At 43.2% G+C, this 20,205-nt stretch overlaps 1 protein-coding gene across 1 annotated transcript in view; it reads right to left on the reverse strand.

Moving 5' to 3' along the window:
• Nucleotides 1-20,205, reverse strand: part of ADGRL4 (adhesion G protein-coupled receptor L4) — a 129,514-nt gene that overhangs the window by 60,591 nt on the left and 48,718 nt on the right. Inside the window, exon 3 of the mRNA XM_075002619.1 lies at nt 1,273-1,425. Coding sequence (XP_074858720.1) covers nt 1,273-1,425 — 153 coding nt within the window. The remainder of the gene's footprint in view (nt 1-1,272; nt 1,426-20,205) is intronic.

Genomic DNA, 20,205 nt, shown 5'->3' on the forward strand with positions numbered 1-20,205 from the left:
CGCATGCAGGCCCAGATGGGGAGGAACCCCTCACTGAGCCCTGGTGGGTAGAGCCCTGCCCCACCCCACCATCTTGCCAGAAGTCAGGAGGCAGGCCCAGGAGCTTAGTGGTAGCCCAGCTGCTGTAAAGGCCAGACACCTCTCTCCAGCCCCTGAAATGGGAGGTGACTACAGACCTCTAAGAAGTATAGTCTGATCAGGACTGTCAGGACCGCAGATTGAGGAGCTGCAAACTGTGACAGAGGTTCCATTCCCAGTGGTCTAGAGAACCTGCTATTTCAGAGGATGAGTTAGGAAGTAGCCCAGGGGTAGCCTGAATCAGTGTCTGTGAGTGAGAGTGTTGCAGTAAGGATCCCTGCTGACCCACTGGCAGATCAGTCTGCTGCTGTTAGGGCCCTGGGCTGGGCTCAGTGCAGTGGTCAGGACTGTCTTTCCCCTGACACCCCAGTCCATGGGTGGCAGTCTTCCCCTTCTGCTACTCTAGGCAAAATGACTGTGCTTGTTGGCTCTCTGCCAGAGCTAGGAGACCTGACTATTTGTTGCCTTGCCCTGAGCTAATGCCTGGTCTTGCTGGCTGTTTGCTCAGCCTCAACATAGGCCTGATCTCCTGAACTATTTATTACCCTGCCCTGAGCTAGGGCCTGGGCTTACTGACTGGTTGTTTAAAGGCTCAGCCTGAACCTAAGTCTAAGCCTCTGAACTCTGTGCTTTCCCAGCCTGAGCTAGGGCATGGGCTACACTGACTATTTGTTCCAAGGCTTGACTTGGACCTAGGCCCAAGCCCCTGAATTGTTTCTGCCCTGGCCTGACTCAGGGCCTGAGTGCCCTGACTATATTTGTGGGGTGGCCCTGGCCAACTCGCAACACTATGCACCCAGCTGATTCCCTGAGCGCTATATCCAGGTGTATAGTGAGCTGGCTGCCCACCAACCCAGAGGAGGTGGGGCCACGCCCCCAACCAGACGACTGATCTATATTCCTATATAAAGCTCTTGCATTTGGGTTAAATCCTGTTCTGTAGAGGTCAAAGAGACTTTTGTTGAATAAGTCTATTAGGAAGCAGTCTTTGGTTATTGAAAGATATGGGCTTGAAATGGAAAACCAGGTTTGTACCACTCCAAATTGTGGGAAGCTCTTATCCAAATTGGACCAATCAAGTTTTTCTGATTCAAGTTTTTCATGATTTTCTTTTTCTGGATTTCTCCAATGAACAGGAGGCATATGATTCAAATCATCATTCATTTGAATCTGGCTGATCTTATAGCAACTTACCTATACAAGAAGTTCCATCGTTAGTTACAAACTTCTCTTGACCACTGCTAGATCTGAAACCTGTTGCACACATGCAGTAATAACTCCCCACAGTATTGGTGCAGTTGGCATTCTCTCCACAAGGTTGCGTAGCATTTTCACACTCATTATCGTCTGTCAAGACACAAATTACAGGAAAAAAATAATTTTCATACACTTAATAAAACAATAACATGCAGGTTTAATATGGAATGTTGTATTTTAATTTACATATGTTCAGACTGACACGCATCATATTTGTTTAACAGTGGCCTTGCCAATGTTAGTGACTTAATGATGCTTAGAGCCACAAGTGTATCCAAAGTGAAACCAACTGACAGGAACAGAAATGCATATACTAACCTGATGTTCTAGCAGGGACACCGAATTCTAGCCACTTATTTAGTCGGAGATACTCACACTTAAAGTAACAGAGAGGGAGTTGTGCTAGTCTATATACTATCAAAACAAAAAGCAGTCAAGTAGCACTTTAAAGACTAGCAAAATAATTTATAAGGTGAGCTTTCGTGGGAGAGACCCACTTCTGAAATGGGTCTGTCCCACGAAAGCTCACCTTATAAATTATTTTGCTAGTCTTTAAAGTGCCACTTGACTGCTTTTTGTTTTCACACTTAAAGGATTGCCATAATTACCCTATCTGAACGTTCAAAAAAGAGGACACCCCTGAGACGGACTGTATCTGTACTACCAACTCACATTGTATTAATGTACTCTCTCTCTCTCTCTCTCTCCACACACACACACACACATACACACACGTGCACACACTGCTAATGACCTGGTGTGATGTCACAGGTCTTAAACCCAGGCATGAAAGCTACTACATTATCACCACCATACAACGTCTGCTGAAGGCTACTCGGTCAAGTAGCTAGTATGACTACAGTTTCAGCCTCAAACTACAGCTCCCACACCTACAGGAGCCTGTATTGCAGCATTGCCAATCTCCAGCGATTGGTTCACTCATGCTGTGCAAGTCAAAAGGAGGCACAAGAAGTTTCCTGAGGAACTAGATGATTCCCTGTGGCTGCTGCATTGGCCCCTGCTTCCTTTACTCTTCGCTAAGAGGTGTGCAAAGCAGAGGGCATGCCCACTTGGGGGGGGGGTGAAATTTGTAAGGGGGGCATAGCACAATCAGGCTGCCCCCTCTGCTCCCCCACAGCCTCTGTTACCGTCCCCGTAGCCACTCTGCTCCTGTTATATAGACCTCTGCAGAGATCTGTGTCCTGGTCCTTTTTTTTTTTTGGTCTATTGTAGCAGCTAGCGCCGGTCTCTCTCCTGGGAGGAGGGTGTGGCCTTGCTGCAGGACAGCAGCTTGATTAATGACCCTCCTGCAGGAAGTGAGTGGCAGGCAAGCTTCCCACTCCACACAGCACATCCTACAAAAGGCACTGCTTGCAGCTGCCAGCAGGAAAGGCTGGGGAAAAATGTGGCTAGAGATGCAGGACAGCTTCACACTCTACACAGACCAGACAACTTGGCTACCAGGCCAGACTGGATCAGCACCTGCAAGCTACTCTCTCCAAAGTCAAGTCCCCCTTCACCAGTGTGCTAAGATCTCCTAAGCTCTGGCTTTGGGCTATTTAAGCTGCAAAACTAGCAGTTACTATCAACCTCTTTTTGTTAGTGCCAGGGTCAGAGAAACGATCCTGTGGGTCCAGTTGAAAGAAAAAAGACTTTTTTACATTTTTTGCTGGTCTCTCTTCCTTGAATGAACTAAAAAATAAAAGCCAAGATTTTCGCAAGAGAAAGTGGCATTCAGAAAGCTGCTTTTTCCACTGTCTCTGCTCCCCCGGCCCTCAGGGCCTCCGCCATCACCGACGCTGAGGGAGCACAGCACATCACTTCTGGCACACCACTGTTTTCTTCCAGGACTGTTCGGGGGGTGGGGTTGGGACCATGCTAATTTCAGGGACAAAAAGTGGGGCCCAATGTAAAAAGTTTGCTTATGCCCGCACAATACATTGTGGATGTCCTATACCACTAAATAATCATCTGACTAACTTCAGGGAAAACTGCAAAACCTGCTTCAGTATAGTCTATCTACTATAGTAAGAATAACACAAGACTGACATCCCCATGCACTCATATGTTCCCCCTAAAACTCCTCTCAAAACCCTGAAGCAAACTGCTTCCCCACAAAATCCAAAAAACCTACCCATAGCTGCCCAGAAAAAAAAAAAAAAAAAAAAAAAGAATACTCCGAGGAGAGATTTTAATCCTAAAAGAGAGAGAATTCCTGTCTATTCCCATGAAGTGCACTATAGACTTTGTTCTTGCTTTTGCACGGTAGGGGCACAAATTCTACACTAGTATAAAATCCTGAGGTAGTTAGACAGATGTAAATTATAATTGTAGACTGAAAGTTATATTGAGTCATGGTGCCAGACAGAAAAAAATTATGATACAAGTTACAAGTAAGGTGTTCCTGAACACAGAAGCAAGACAGAGCTGGTAACGAAAGTCAATGCCAGTGTTCCAAATGAGTTGAGAAAGCAGCAAGAATAGAATGCATCTGATGAAGTGGGTCTTTGCCTGTGAAAGCTTATGCTCCAAAAATCTGTTAGTGTGTAAGGTGCCACAGGACTTCTTGTTTTTGCAGATACAGACTCACATGGCTACCCCTCAGATACTCAGCAAGAACAGAGTAAGCCAACATCTGTAAGGTGTAGCAGGAACAAATACCTGTAGTGTAACTTATTCTGAACCCCAGGAAGATCCCTAGCACAGGGACCTTTTCAGATATAAGCTTACTAGGAAGCCCTTTCACTTCATGTGATTTATCATACCTTTCAGTTAATTCAGTGCAAATGCCAACTCAGGAACATCACATGGACTGACAACATTCTCCAGGGGACTTCAGGTTAATGCTAATGAACAGATTACACTCATTATAACTAATATTGTAATTTAATTTAATAAGGAATCCAAGTGTAAAAGCAATTTGCAAATGTATGTTAACAATGTTTATTTTATGGCTTTCACAGCTGTACTTCTGAGAAAACAATAGGAAAGGGTGGGTGATTTGGCTCTCACCTACAGAAAACTGGTGTACACCCAAGTTAACTTCAGTGAAGTAATGAAATTGCCTTGGGAAAAAGCTGATGTAAATGACAGCAGACTCAGACCCTAGAAATTAATAATTGAAGATGTGAGTACTTCATAGTCCATGGCATGCTCCTCACTCCAATGACAAGCATGCTCCAGTACAAGCAATAGAAAACGGTACTCTTCATGCTGTTTCCCTTCAGAACCCACTTGCTTGGGGGCAGTGAATGTGATGTGATGGAATTGCATTGTGTGCCTGTGTGTCTGGTGATCTTGCTCAGAATGACCTATGTATACTATCCATTATAACCTTAGCCTTTCAGTCAAAAAATCAGCATGGCTATGAGTGTGCCACAATTTTTGCTGTTAGGATGGAAATGTTTGGAGTTGGGATAGACAGTACAATGATTACTGGGAAACAAGGCACACTGAATTTGAAAAATCTGGGGTGGAAATCTTCAGAGAACGAGTGGGTGAGAAGACTGTCTATATGGACATTTGTTCAAGGCCAGGAGAAATACAGCTGAATAGACAGAGGTCATAGAATTTTATGAGTGGGGAAAAATGCAAACGCTTGCCTTAGTTTTCTACCATCTCAGCCACAAGAACTGCAGTCCTGAAAGTCTGGCTGTATTACAGGTCTCAAGTGGCCCAAAAAACAATCTCAAGCAATGGACACCATTAAAATCTTTACAATTTTGCCTAACTAACTTTTCTGTGCCATTGGTAGTATTCCATATATTTAGCGTGCTCATGAATATTTTAATTGTAATCACTGTATATTAGAAGGATCTCCTGTTCTGGGAACCTTTTCAGACAAGTGCTCCTGCTTCCTCATTCCATGCTTTCCTGAGAGGAAAAAAAGTCTTTTTTAGTCACCTTACAAGCCTGGCTTGTTCTCATTCATCTGGCTTGACTATCTGATGAGCACAGAATTTCAGGCGGCTTGCACACAGAAGCATTGCAGGAAATCTGTACATGGAAGATTCTGGACCTAACTTACCACATCACTTGAAGTCAGGTTTAGAGTGCTGCAACTCCATTTCCATCAATAGCTCTAATGCTGATTTACTTCCATGGCACAGAGAGCAGAATCAGGCCTGATCCATGCATAATATAGCTCCACAATGTCTAGGAGGGTCCTAATGACTGTGTAGAAATATTTGAAGTATTAGAGTGCCAGAGAAAGAGAGAAACTGCTGTATTTAGTATTGAACCAAAGAGTCCTGATATGACGCACTACAGGAAGCAAAAGGTGGTTGCTCTCCGGCACTGACTGTACATGCAGGCTACAACTGTGCACAAGTGTGAAGAGAAGTAAGTCTCAGGCCTTGGCATATGTGTGAGCCTTGGCATCCTTGAAGTCGGTGGGACTGCTGTTCAGTTCTTTACTGGATCAGAGCAAGAGTCCTGAGCTTATAGGATACAGAACCAACACCAGAGGAACTTGAATTTTGTGAAGCGTTAATGAACACAATGCTATGTGACTATCAACGCTTGACAAAATTCACCATTTGTTCCCTGTCCTGGTCATTATCTTTCCCTCATGCTTGCAGTGCACTCGCTCTGCGCAAGGTAAATTTTTCTGATGAGGGGCAAGGCATTAGAAACAGGAGAAATGGGAGAAACTGTGAGATCTGTTTTGACTGAGAAATAGCAGAAATCCCTTCAGAGACAACGACAATAACTGGACAAAACAATAGAAAATGTAAATTAGAGAAGGAACCTGCGACGGCGGAGCGGTTGAGAGATGCCCTGCAGTTGAGGTGGCAATTTAGATTTGTGCAGGGTGAGTGCAAAATGCTATCAAATGCAGAATGACAGCATTATACACCATTTGCATAGCTGTCAATGGTGGCAATGGTGCATAGCAGAGAATGAGGCCAAACGTGACCTTGCCTTCTCTAACCTGGCCACCAACTCTGCTTTCAGGAAAACCCAAGCAGTCCCTCTAATTCTTTCCATCCATGGACAGAATAAATTTTATGTGCACTTAGGGATGTGCAAATGTGCACCACCACCAGCAACACATGCTACCAGCTGTGGGCAGCTGTGGATGCTCTTCTAATTAGCTAGGCAGTGCTGGAATCTCTCCTGGGTGGCTGGCCAATTGCTCAGCTCACAGGGCTTAAACTGGAACGAAAATAATCTGCAAGTCATCTGAAATGAAGCGGAGTAATTTACATGTGAAACACAAGCAAAAGTGAGCATCTGAGCTGCACTCTGATATCCATGAAGACTTGATACTAAAGCTTCATTTACCTTTCTCTACACTCTCAGGCTACATCTACACTGACCAGAGATCAACTGCTCTGGGCCGATCTTCCGGGGTGCCATTTTGTGCATGTTCAAAATGGCACATTCCAGGGTCAACATCGACCCCGGAACTCCTCCTCATCTACAGGGTACTAAGGAAGGTCAATGGGAGGAGTACTCCTGTCGATCTTCTGCTGTGAATATAGGCACAGAAGTTGACGGCTGCAAAGGTGATTTTTGATACACAAGTGGCATACCAAAAATTGCATAACAGCCATCAACCTTCAAGGTAAGTCTAGATACAGCCTCAGATTTTTTAAAATATTTCATGTATGCACCTACGCTATGTCTACATCATCGTAAACTCAAAATAAGCTACGCATTTGTACTATGCCAACTGCATAGCTTATTTGAGGAAATTTCGAAATAGGCTGTTTCCGCACATGGCACTGTCTAAATGGCACCATATACCAAAATAAACCCCTACTTTGAAGCATCCCTGTACTTCAACAGTGATGAGATGTACAGGGATGCTGGAATAGCACGTCCATTATCTCAAAAACAGTTTTGAGGCAATGGGCATATTGCACAGATGTGGGCAGCTATTTCAGGATACTGCAGTATCCCAAAATAGCATCCGCCAAATACTTAGCCTTACACACACACACACACACAGAGGATATAATTTGGGTCTTGCTTTCGTTTAAGTTGATGGCAAAACTATCACTGACATCTGTGGTACAAAGTTGATGTTCACAAAGTTAAAAAGAATACTGAGTTACTGCAAGAGCAGAAAGGAGATGTGTTTTCAAGAAAAACATGACTGTTCAAAGTTTGTCTGAGTATTCTGCTTGACTTCACACAACATATTTAAAAACAATAACAAAACCTATTTCAATTTTTTCGTGAAGATATTGAGTTACTATATAAAAATATCCCATGTGATGCCTAGGATTTTAAATATGTTTTCTAACTTCTACATATTTTACAGTTCTATCAGATGTACGGTTTATGGAGAGTCAGAGAAAAATCAAGATTTATAGATTAGAAAGTCTCTAATCCCTTCTTAAACCAACTTGTTTAGCAATATGGACAGGAAAGAGGATACCCTAAATGACAAGCTGGGATATGAGCCATTTGCTTTGATGCTGCCTAATTTAATTATGACATGCATGCACAATAGAACAACTGCTGGCTAAAGAAACCCTTTAAGCATCGCAGGCAGTATTTCAGGAATGCAAACTGAAAATCAAACAGAAGAAATGGCATAACTGAAACACTTATTTTCATTTTTTTCAAAATAATAGATGAAAAATATGAATGACTTTCAGAAACAAGAGGAGTCAAATGACTAAATGGCAGTGCTGCATTCCAATCTATTTGTACAGAAGAGGTTCACAGGATGATCAAGCCTTGAATTTATTTTTTAAGCACAGAGTTCTATACTGTTGGGCAGTCACTCAAATTTATTATCATTTAAATATCGCAACTGGAAGAAACTATGAATAAATTGTGACTTTTTTACAAATTAATATTAAGTAGTTCAAAGACAAAAAGGATAGTATGTGAGGGGCAAGGATAGTAGCTGAGTAACCAGAGACAAAACAAGGTAATCTGTGGGGATACATGCTTATATAAGGGAAGACCCCTTTTTGTTGAAAGTGTAAAATAAAACTGAATAACCACTGTTTTCAAAAATACAAGAATAGGGATATGGACATTTATTTTTAGAAAACACTACATTTTAAGATGCATGGACATATTTATATTGGCAAACAAAATCAAGTCGGTTAATGGACAAACTCAACAATTTCTCTGCTAGTTTCCAGGCTACACATAAAGATGTTCTAAAAGAACAAGTCAGAGGCTGACGTGCTTTTACTTGTCCAGTGCATCTTGAATTGGAGTGATCTTATTTCAGTATAAACAGCGTATGACATGAATGCATGAATTAATTTGTGGATTAGAGTGACAAGGCCCAATCCAAAAATGACAACACGTCTTTCAACTGACTTCAGCAGGCTGTTTATCAGACCTATCGTACATACAATACTTTCCCACCCCTGAAGGTAGTGCAGCTACTGTTAATGAAAGGCTGTAACTATTTCTTTCAATAGAGTTGTAAGAAGGGTTTACATACAGAACATTTCTCACACATGAACTCTAAATTATGGAATGAAATACTACTTTTGGTTTAAAATTATGAGTCTTGAGACCACCATGTGTCGTTGTGCTTCCCAGCATGACTTTAACAGCTTGAATTTATAGTACAAAACTCCATCCGATTCCCATCTCACTTAACATTTTGGTTTCTCTGGCAATTCCCCAATTTTAATGGTGATGGAAACTAAATTGTAATCTCCGACATGGATGTTTAGGAACTATTACAATGACACAATGATATCTCTGGTCAGTATAAGGGCAGTGGCTAAAAGTCCCTGAAGTACCAGGTTTAAACGTATAGTTTGATTTGAACTACCCTTTTTGTTTTTTTGTTGTTTTGTTTTGAGAGAGAGAGAGAAAGCACCAACTTTCATGGCTATTAGCTGAGCAAAACAACTGCCTTCAAAGATTTCCATTATGCTTAGTGAATTGTTAAGATAAACAAGAAATCCTGTGGCACCTTATAGACTATCAGATATTTTGGAACATAAGTTTCGTGGGCAAAGATCTGTTTCATCAGATTAGTTTGTTAATAAAGTAGTTATGGGTTCAACCACCCATATTAGATCTTAGCCAGGTATACTAGTCCTGCATTATTTTTCTTATTAGAAATTTTGAAATGAACCATTTCCATTTTTTTAAAAATAGGGTTTAACACTTTTGCCCTGCCACACCAAAAAAATGCTTTTAAAACAAATAGTATTGCAAACTCTGGTCCGTAACAGAGGCTCTCTCCTTTGGGTATTTTCAGTCGTCTCAGGCCTAGAAATAGCAAGTGGTTTGTTAAAATGATTCACTAAGGTTTAAAAGGCAACAACTGAACCAGCAGAGTAGCTATTTTCCATAAAGGTAGTTACATATTTGGCACTATTATGGATCATAGGATGCACAGCTCATCCTGAATCTAATACATGTCCACAGCTTTATTGCTAGATTTTCCTCCCTCGCCACATAACCCTAAAAGAAACAATTAAAACAAAGGTTCTGATGGAGCTCTGAATCAGGGCTACATAAACTAGGGTCCCTGGGGCCAAAAGTCTGTCAGAGGTGGTTTATGACAGCACAAGCCTGGGGACTTGCATAGAACCATCACAGTCTGAAAAACGGAGAGCACTGGCTGAGAAGGAAACGTAGCCAAGGTGGCTGGGGAATACATTGATTTATTGCATTCTGCTCTTCTCCTTTGACAGCAGCCTCTACTGCCAGAGCTGCTGCATAGCCACTGGGGGAAACTTAAACCTGACCTTCCCCAGCATCACCCCCCAGGGAGAGCAGTGGTTGAAGTGCCTCACTTAACCCCTCAAAAGCAAGGAAATGAAGGCTTCCTGTAAAACAAATTCCAGTGCTGCTCACCCTGCTGTGCTTAGCCTGTCTACAGGTCTCAGAACAGTGGGTGATCTTACACACATTACCAGTGTGCTGCAGTACAGTATCTCTATAGTTGTTAGAGACTGACCTGAGAATAGTAACAGTGTTAACAATCCGCCTTTCATTTCTGCAGTATGTTATCATGCATGTTAATTTAACACTATTTATTCATGCTTCTCAAAACATTCAGCATTCAGGCTTGGTCCACATCAGCACAAGATCAGAGGCTTAGATGAACCATTTGAGGGTGCATAATGGGGCTGGAAATCTCATTAGGATTAATTTCTTTCAGGAAGGGTCTGATTCTGCCTTTGGCTATGGTGCCTTCCAAGAACTATGCTGGCACAAAGAGAATACACAGCAGCCATACAGCTGCATTGGAAGTAACTGTGCCTCTTTCCTGATGCATTTTCATGACTCTACCCCTCCTTATAAGAGCATGTGGCAATGCAGATGCCCCAGGCATTCTAATAGCATGTGGCACGCTTTTGGGCATATGGGTATAATGGTTCCACACCAGTTCCAGACTAACCCATGGATGTCCTGGTATCAGTGAGGCAAACGTCTGCCCTCTCTGGGGATGTCTACACAGCAAAGTTATTCTGGAATAACAGCTGCTATTCTGAAATAACTTGGCGAATGTCTGCACAAGGCAAATGCTATTCTGAATTTGATAAACCCCCATTCTATGAGAAATAGAGCCTATTCTGAAATAGGTATTTCAAAATAGGAGCTGTGTGGACAGAGATTTGGGGCTATTTTGAAATAAACTATTCTGCTGTGTCTACATTTGCATGCCTCTTTTGAAAGAGGCACGCAAATGAGGGAAATTGAAGATTGAAATGAGGTGCAGATTTACATATCTGGTACCTCATTTGCATATTCTTATTTCAAAAGAGATTCTTTTGAAAGAAGAACAGTGGAGATGCAGCTCTTTCAAAAGTAAACCCCATATTTGAAAGAATCCTTCTTCCCTTCTTTTAGGTTCTATTGTGTGTAGACACACCAATTTGGTGTTTATTCTAGTTCTTACTTGTAGTGTAGAACCATTATTTTGAAATAGTTTATTCTGGAACTCTGGAATAAGATATTCTGGAATAACTCTCTAATGTGGACATACCCTCAGGTTCTGTACTATGCTTCTAGCTGAACAATGGGGCTGCATATTCCCTGTTAACAGATTCTTCTTAGATCCTATTTGAAACTTGACTCTCCCCACAAAATGAAGGATCGTATGGAGGAAAAAGGACTGTACAAATTTAAAACTAAAAAAAGCTTTCATTTGGGTTTATTCAGAGACTGGCCAAACTTTGGAGAAGTTCTTATGTTACCTCAAAAAGCATTTCCCATCCTTGTTCATAACATCAGACATTACAAATTAAAAGTGAAATGAATATTTTATTGGTATAAGTGTTAGTGACGAGAAGTGCCATTTGTTTCACTGCACAGAACAGCGCACATTTCCACTGCTTGTGCAGTATCATGAAATGAAAATCTATAATTTGTGGTCATTCATACATGAAGAACAGAATAAAAGTGAAAAAAAACCCAACATCATTAAAATGCTACTTCTTGACTGGAAAGAAAACATTTACCATGCAAACCTCAGCTGGGATTGAAGAAGAAGAAGCAGGAGCTCAAATTAGGCAGGTTAGAGAAAGAAAAGTGAGTATGGATGTGTGGGGGAAGAATTCAGTCACTTTGGATCCGTGTGAAGTCTGGTATGGTTGTGCACCATCTCACTGTTGCCATGCAGAAAGGAACATGTTTGAGCCATAGCATTCTTAACATGGTCACTCCTCTTTCCTCAGTAAGTCCTCTGTGAGGCTACATGTACACTACAGCGATCTGTTGACAGAAGTTACTGCCATAAGAGATCTTCTGGCAAAACTTCTGTTGACAGATCACGTCCACACACAAAAGTGGATTGAAAGAGCAATCCACTCCGTCGACAGAGAGCAGCCAAACTGCCCGGCCCTCTCTTGAAAGAACGGCCAACTGGAAGCTCAGCAAACAGGGCTGCCCGGTGAACTGGAAGCCCTGTCTGTTGACAGAGGGCCCCTGTAGTGTCTACATGGCTACTGTTTTCTGTCAACAAAGGGATTCTTCCTCAATGTGGAGAGGCACAATGGTGCCAGCAGATGTGCTGGGTTTTATTGACAGTTAGTTGACAAAGCACATTTTGCATGTAGATGCTCCATGGGATTTTCGACAAAAGCCCAGTTTTGTTGGGAAACCCCCCTTGCGTAGACATAGCCTGAATGTGTGTGGGGGGTGGGGGAAGAGGGGGAATTTATGTGTCACACTTCTCCATCAATGGGCTGATCCAAATATGTGTGTGGGCCTCCAGCTCTGCTCTGTTGTTCCAGAGTCCAGCGTGAAGGACCAGTCAATGGCTCAGTTCGCTTGGGTGACTCCTTCCTCCCCAATTGCCTTCAGAACAATTGCTCCAGCTGACATCACAGAGATTTCTTCCCTCTGCTGTGAATTTCCACATTGGAGAAGGCACTCCTCCCACCCTGCAGGAACCCAGTGGCACTGGCTGTTCTGTGAATTGCTCACAAAGCAAGTACTTGACTTCTATAGCAGATCGATTGACACCAGCAGAGCATCTGCTCTGGTGCAACTGTGCAGCATAGGCTGAAAGAAGAAGCATGAGTGACCTGTTGTAACAGCTTAGGTGTAGTAAAAAATGATGAGTCACAAACAAAAATTGAAATGCTGGCAGTCCAGGTTAGGACTGACTCGTCTGAATTCTCAGTCTAGGACTGTGGGGAATGGATTAGTTCTCTGAAAAATGGGTTGATGGAGAGCTGATAAACAGAGATCCAATTTCTACTAAGAAGTCACATGCAGCTTCTATACCCAAACAGTTACAATCTTAATGAACTCATCCGGAGAGGATGTGAGCAAGTGAGACACTGTCATATGTGTCTAAACATGCTGGTTCCGCACCAAAGATTACAGAAGAACACGTCAGCAAGTACTTTGATTAAAAATAAGAAGAAAAGTTTGTTATGTTCTGGGCAACACTCTGCTAAATTTCCAGACAACAAAGAAAGACATTTGTTCAAAAACTTAACATCACCAGCCAGGAAATGCATTGCCATGCTTTGGCTCACAAGGGCAAACCCTGTCACTGCAGTCTGGATAAACAAGATTACACAGCTTGAATTAGGCATACTCACAGAGGGCTTTACCTAATGAGCTACTCCTAACATGAATCATATAAAGCAGTGGAGCCAGATCTATAAGTTGCTGCAATGAAAGGAAAGGCTCCCATTGACGTCAGTTATTTTTTTAACAGGCTATTGGAGATAAAATGATACAGAAGCAGAAGGAAGAACGCGAAACATATAACCACGCTCTTCTCACCATGTATGGATCTATTTTCCAAGGTCCTACGTTGTGGAAACACAATCTGGCATACACCCGATGTCAAACATCCCCCTTGGGTATTGGACACAGTGTGCTCAAGATATTATGGCAAAGGAAAGCACTTTCAGGTGTTTGATTTTTTCCATTGAAAAAAGGCAGTTAAAACCATTTGGTGCACTGCTACATTGGAGTATATGAGGTGTGGCTTGCCAGCCATATACAGGTGTTGGTGTCTTCCTGGCTCAGTACCAATGAGGGTTTTCGACACTTTCACGCTTATTACATTGTCATTCTCAGTTTGTGTTATGTTTTCTATTGCTAACCCATTGATTTTTATTAAATCACACCTTCCAGCCAAGAAGTAAAGCAGCATGTGCACAATCAGAAAATGTTTTCTTTTAAAAGGAAAGCGAGCAGCATAGCAATGTCAAATTGAAAAGGGTCCTTTGATAACAACGCCCACTGAAGCACTATGCATGTAGTGTAAATAAATGCTTCATTTCAACAATGCAAATAGGACTGTATTTGGTTGTTAAACAAAAAACAGACAACATCTCCAGTGTAATTTCTTGTGGCCCTCTCAGTGCATGTTCAATTTGCCATATCTGCAGAGTAGCATTACTGAATTAGAAGGAACAGAAAGTGTGATGCTCAGTTCTAAGTGTACGTCTCAAATTAACTTTTTTTGGCCTTTGGGAATACAGTGGTTTCTCCTAAGCAATGAATACCAGAAGCCACTCCACAATATCATTCAGAAAATTCAGTTATTAGCTCTGAATTAAGGGTTACCATCTGCCCTTAATTCACCCTGTTATAGCTATTGCAGCACATTGATTACCTACTTTTGAATCCTCCAGATGCAGAGCTCTGTGATTTGTACGATCTTATGAAATAGACTCCATCTGAATTTACTTTCTTTGGCACATTTAAAACAGAATCAGTAAAGTAACCTCCCTGGAAAATAATTTCACATATATAACTACTAAATGCCATTTTATGTATAGCATGCACAGGTTGCATGCAGTCTATAATGAAGGCAAGGGAAAGCACTGCCTTTCTAAAACTGCCCAGCTGCCCAGGAAGAGCTTGGATTGTGGTGATGCAGTCCAGCTGCTGAGGATGGCTGGGACTGGCACAGCTTCCCAGCCACCCAGAGCCATGATGGCAGCCCAGCCACCCAGGGAGGGCTGGAATCAGGGCCAGAGCACTGCCAGAAGGGCAGGGATTGTTCTGCTGCCTGGGGATGTGGCCATGATAGTTTGACTGCCCATGGAGGGCTAGGACTAGGGCTGGGAGTGGGGCCAGGGCTGGGACGAAGGCTGTGAAGCCTTCCATCCATCAGCTGCTGTGGCTGGCCAGGAAGGGTGGGCCCATACCACCCCTTAGGATGGGGAACTAAGGGGTCAAGAGCTGGGTATGGCCCCTCAGACCATGATGGCTGTGGAAGGGGTCTTCACCCACCACCCATGTATGCAGTTGCATCACTACAGTGCATATGTGTGCACGTGTGCTCAGGACTGGACCTACAGTTGCCAACTTTCTAATCACATGAAACCGAACATGCTTGCCCTGTGCAACACTTCCCAGAGGCCCTGCCCCTGCTCACTGCATTCCCCCTCCCTCCGTTGCTCACTGTTGCCAACCCTCACTAGCTTTCACTGGGCTGATGCAGGGGGCTGGGGTGTGAAAGTTCCAGCTGAGGGTAGGTCCAGAATGGACCCGGAAAAGAGAGGTTTGGAGTATGGGAAGGGATGCAAGCTCCAACTGGGCCAGGGGTGAGGGGACTGAGTTCTGGGGCAGGGGGTGCTGGGGTGAAGAAAGGGGTGTGGAGTTCAGGGTCTAGGAGGAAGGGTCTTGGATGCAGGAGAGGGCTTAGGATTTGGGCAGCACATTGGGGTGTGGGAAGGAGTTCAGGGCGACAGCTCCAGCTGGGTAGCACTTACCACAGGCAGCTCCCAGAAGCAGCTGACATGTCTGTCCCCTAGGCCTCTGGGCTGGGGGCTCTACATGCTGCCTGTGCCCACGGGTGCCAAGCCTGCAGCTCCCGTTGGTCATGGCTTCTGGCTAACTAGAGCCACAGAGCTGGTGTTCACATCTGGGTCAGTATGTAGAACCCCCTGACCCCTAGCCCCAGGAGCCAGCTTCTGGGAGCTGTGCAGCACCAAGGCAGGCAGAGAGCCTGCATTAGCCTCTGCACCATTGACCAGACCTAATGGCCCAGCCTGAAGTGCTGACTGGAGCCACCAGTGTCTCTTTTCATCTGTGTGTTCCAGCCAAAAACCAGACACCTTCCAACCCTAATGGGACCCTCAGCATAAGTTAGAACAGCCTGAGGGATCCACTAACACATGGAAATTGCCAGAAGCTCCAAAGGGCCTGCAAATGCAGTTAGAGGCCAGCAGGCCACACAGAAGTCTTCACCACAGCCCAGCGGCACCAACAACTGCCACAGGGCCAAGAGCAAGGTGGGAGGGGAGCCCCAGCTCCCCACTCCTAGAAGAAATGGGGCCAAGGGCAGAAGGGGCGGGGCTTAGAGCAGTCAGCCCTGGCCCCCTCAAAGCTGCACAGTGCTCTGGTCATTGCTGCTGCTACTTCAGCAGCAGTAGTGGATGGAGCACCGGGCCCCTTTGAAATACTGGGCTTGGGGGCAACTGCCCGCTGTGTACCCCACCACCTGCTATATTGGTAGACCTGCCACAGCCCCTTTCCTCAAGCAACGCTCCATGCAATGGCAGCATGAATAGGGAGGGGTAGAAGAGCCCTATGTCAGCTTCAAGGTGGCTCTGTTCTCTAAGGTGATACTCTGAGATTGACTGTGTCTAGTCTGCACAGCTTAAAGGATTAACCATATTTTTGTGTGGAAAAATAATTCCATCGTTGCTGAAAAAACTTGTTTGCCAATTTATGATATAAGATGAATTTGACAAAACAAAAAAATGGCAGTCCTGTAGCACTTTAAAGACTAAGAAAATAATTTTATTAGTCTTTAATTATTTAATTTATTCATATGTTAGTCTTTAAATTATTTTGTTAATCTTTAAAGTGCAACAGGACTGCTTTTTCTTGTGTGACGATACAGACTAACACAGCTACCTCTCTCTGATGAATTTAGCAGTCATCTTAGGAAATCTCAGCTCTGAGAAACAACAGCATATGTAATACAAGCCATTTGGTACCATCAGTATTAAAACAGATCGCCAGCTTCATTTCTCTGTCTTCCACTTAAAAACTGGCAATGCGCTATGTTAATATATCTGAGTGTTTTACATTTCCCTTCCAAAATGCCAACTTAAAAAAAAGAAGAATTTGCTGTAAGGTATCTGAAATAAAGTATCTGTTAATTTTTACACTTGCTCTTAGACTGAGATCTCTTATAACAACATTTTCAGCGATGAGGGTAACTGCACTTGTAGGTCACTCTGTGGTCTACCAAGGTCACCCACCCTCAGGCTTCCAGTTTCCTAGCCACTGTTATTTTAGGTGGAAACTCACACTTTACTCCCTCCTGATCAGGACATATTTGCAGGTTGCAACATTCCCTGCTTCAGTTGTGAAGCCCCCAGCAAGTCAGGCCTGCTTTACTTTTCTCCTCAGAGGCGATAAACAGTGTAACTCCTCTCAGATATAAATTACCACTCAGCTTTCCCTATGCAAGCACATTAATTCTTATGATGAAATCAGTTCAGAGAAAACATAGTAAAACAGAAGAACTAACAGCCATCCTAATAAGCTTGCCAGAGATCACATCAACTCTAATAAGGGCTTTGGTTTAAGTCATTTCTTCAAACCCCACAAAGGGGTTTTCCTGAGGCTACAAATTCATAACTGCCTTGGCTCAAAACAGGCACACCATAAATCTGAGAGCAACTCCTGCATACTCGTTGGGCCCCTGACCTGGTCTTCATGCAACAGTGGCCTGTAGACATAGGTTCGGGGTGAAAGTAGACACCAGGATTTACTGGTGTGCCCTGAACTGGGAGCAGTGTCATTGGTGAGGGGTGACACCCATGGGCTCCTGGAAAGGGTGGGGCACTTGGCAAAAGAGCAGAACTGGGGGAAGACTCCCACAGCCAATCCTTCCTGGCCACCACTACTGTGACAAAAATGAGAAGTCCTGTGGCACCTTACAGACTAAGATATTTTGGAGCATAAGCTTTCATGGGCAAAGACCTGCTTCTTCAGCTGCAATGTAGTGGAGATTCCAGAGGTCTAATTATAAAGCCTCATGAAAAGGTGGGAGTCCCAGTCAAGAGGAGGGCCAGAGCTGACAAGGTCAATTCATTCAGGGAGGATGTGGCCCTCTTCCAGCAGCTGATGTGGAGGTGTGAACACCAAGAGAGGAGAAACTGCTGTTGTAGTTGACTAGCCATTCCCAGTCTCTGTTCAGTCCTTGACTGATGGTGTCAAATTTGCAAATGAATTGCAGCTCTGCAGTTTCTCTTTGGAGTCTGCTCTTGAAGTTTCTTTGTTTCAGGGTGGCTACTTTTAAATCTGCTACGGAATGACCGGGGAGATTGAAGTGTTCTCCCACACGTTTTCGTATGTTACCTCTCCTGTTATCTGATTTGGGTCCATTTATCCTTTGATGTAGAGACTGTCCAGTTTGGCCAATGTTTTTGGCAAAGGGGCATTGCTGGCACATGATGGCATATATTACGTTAGTAGATGTGCAGGGGAGTGAGCCCCTGATGGTGTGGATTGATGTGGTTAGGTTCTGTGATGGTGTCGCTGGTGTAGCTATGTGGGCAGAGTTGCACTGAGGTTTGTTGTACAGACTGATTCCCGAATTACAGTTACTGTGTTGTGGTGCATAGTTGCTGGTAAGAATTTGTTTCAGGTTGGTGGGCTGTCTGTTGTCAAGGACTGGCCTGTGGCTCAAGGGCTGTGAGAGTGAGGGATCATTGTCTAGGATGGGTTGTAGATGACTGATTACGTGCTGCAGAGGTTTTAGTTGGGGGCTGTAAGTGATTGCCAGTGGTATTCTGTTACTACTGTGATGGCCAGGAGTCCCAGAGCAGCTGTTCCTTTTGTTCCCACTCTGTCAGTGGTCCTGGCAGCACTGACATGGCAGTGCTTTAATATAAGCAGTGTATGGGCTGGTAATGGCAGCCATTTCTGATCAGTGTACCATAGCACCCCCATACTGGTCTACTTTCACTTTGGTATAGGCCCCCTCCTCAGGATGAAATTTCAGATGGTTGAGTTCTTGCATTGCTCACAGGAGCACCTTCATGTACACCTCCCTTTAAAGATTTCCTGAGAAACCCACTTCACTTTAAAAGTTGATTCTTGTTACCTATTGTTTCAAATGGCCCACTGAAGCTCATAACACTTCCCAGGGTCCACATTAATCACATCTTCCCTCTCGAGATGTTATATACAATCCCACAATAAAACAAACTTTTGAGGTTTAATATAGTGAACTCCTAAACTATTATAACTAAATTCAATAAGTTTGTTCCTGATTTTGCGTATCTGTCTACACCCTCCATTCTGGTAATAAAATAGAATAAAAATGTGCTAAAAATTAATTTGATGCAAGTAATGGTTCAAATAAAACATAAGTCCTTAAAGAAGGGCCTTCTGGAGAAGATATTTGTTTTGTGTGGAGCACGATTCATTGATTTCTAATACCCAGGACTAATTATCTTCCCAGTGGAGAAAAGTCCTTTCTAGAGACCTAATCTGGGTATCACAGATTGAAGTATGCTTTACTCAGACACAAGTTATGGGGCTCAACACAGAGGTAACTGGATGAAATTCTATGGCCTGTGATACACAGGAGGTCAGAGTGGATGATCTAATGGCCAATCTTTCCTTAATCTGTGACTTGATGAGAGATACTGAGCTATGCCACTGTCTCCTCTGTTATTAAGACTGAGTTATTAAAGGAAAACCAACCCATAGTGAACAGACAATTTGATATTATGATAAAGTGGGCATTTTTTTCTTTAAGTTCTTCTGCTTCATTTTTCTCTTCTGACTACATGTGAACCATAAAGCTATACAAGTACTCCCTTAGCATTAATGTGACTTAGTGATAAACAGAATACTTTCCATATTACTTGTTTAAATGCTCCAGAATTCAGTAGCTTCATTATTTGATAACGGACTAACTCACAAAAGGAAACCATTTCAATCTATAATTGAGAAAAGCCATTACTTTTTGGAAAAGTTCCAGTCTCCAAAACGGAAGATATTATGTACGGTTTGGCAAGCTGAGACCTAGGAGGAGACAACGAGACTGAGGTATTCTGTCCAGAGGGAAAACATCCCAGCCATACTTCAGCTAATAACTTCAACTGTAATAGCTATTGTAAGTATTTCTAGCTAGTGTAAATGCAGTAAGTACACAATCCCTTGGTGAAAATCCTCTTAAATAAGGAGTGTGTATTTTACTGACAGTCATGTTCCTAGACATGGACCCTTATAACATATCCTTCTGGTAAAAAAAATAGGTCACCATAAAAAAGATAGGATTTGGTTATCTTCTCCTTTTCTCTGCTAAGCATTCGGACTAAATGGAATCACACAAGGGAGAAGAGGGAGAATCAGTCACCTCTGCCAAGGAATAGCAGGTTTTCAGATTCTCAGAAGTCAGTTTCCTGAGTGGAATGGGACTCGATGACTTGGAGCCACATAGTTGCTTAGTGCAATTTGTTTGCAAAATGAACACATTTA

The sequence above is a fragment of the Carettochelys insculpta genome, chromosome 9 (assembly GCF_033958435.1).
Source record: "Carettochelys insculpta isolate YL-2023 chromosome 9, ASM3395843v1, whole genome shotgun sequence".
Lineage (NCBI taxonomy): Eukaryota > Metazoa > Chordata > Testudines > Carettochelyidae > Carettochelys > Carettochelys insculpta.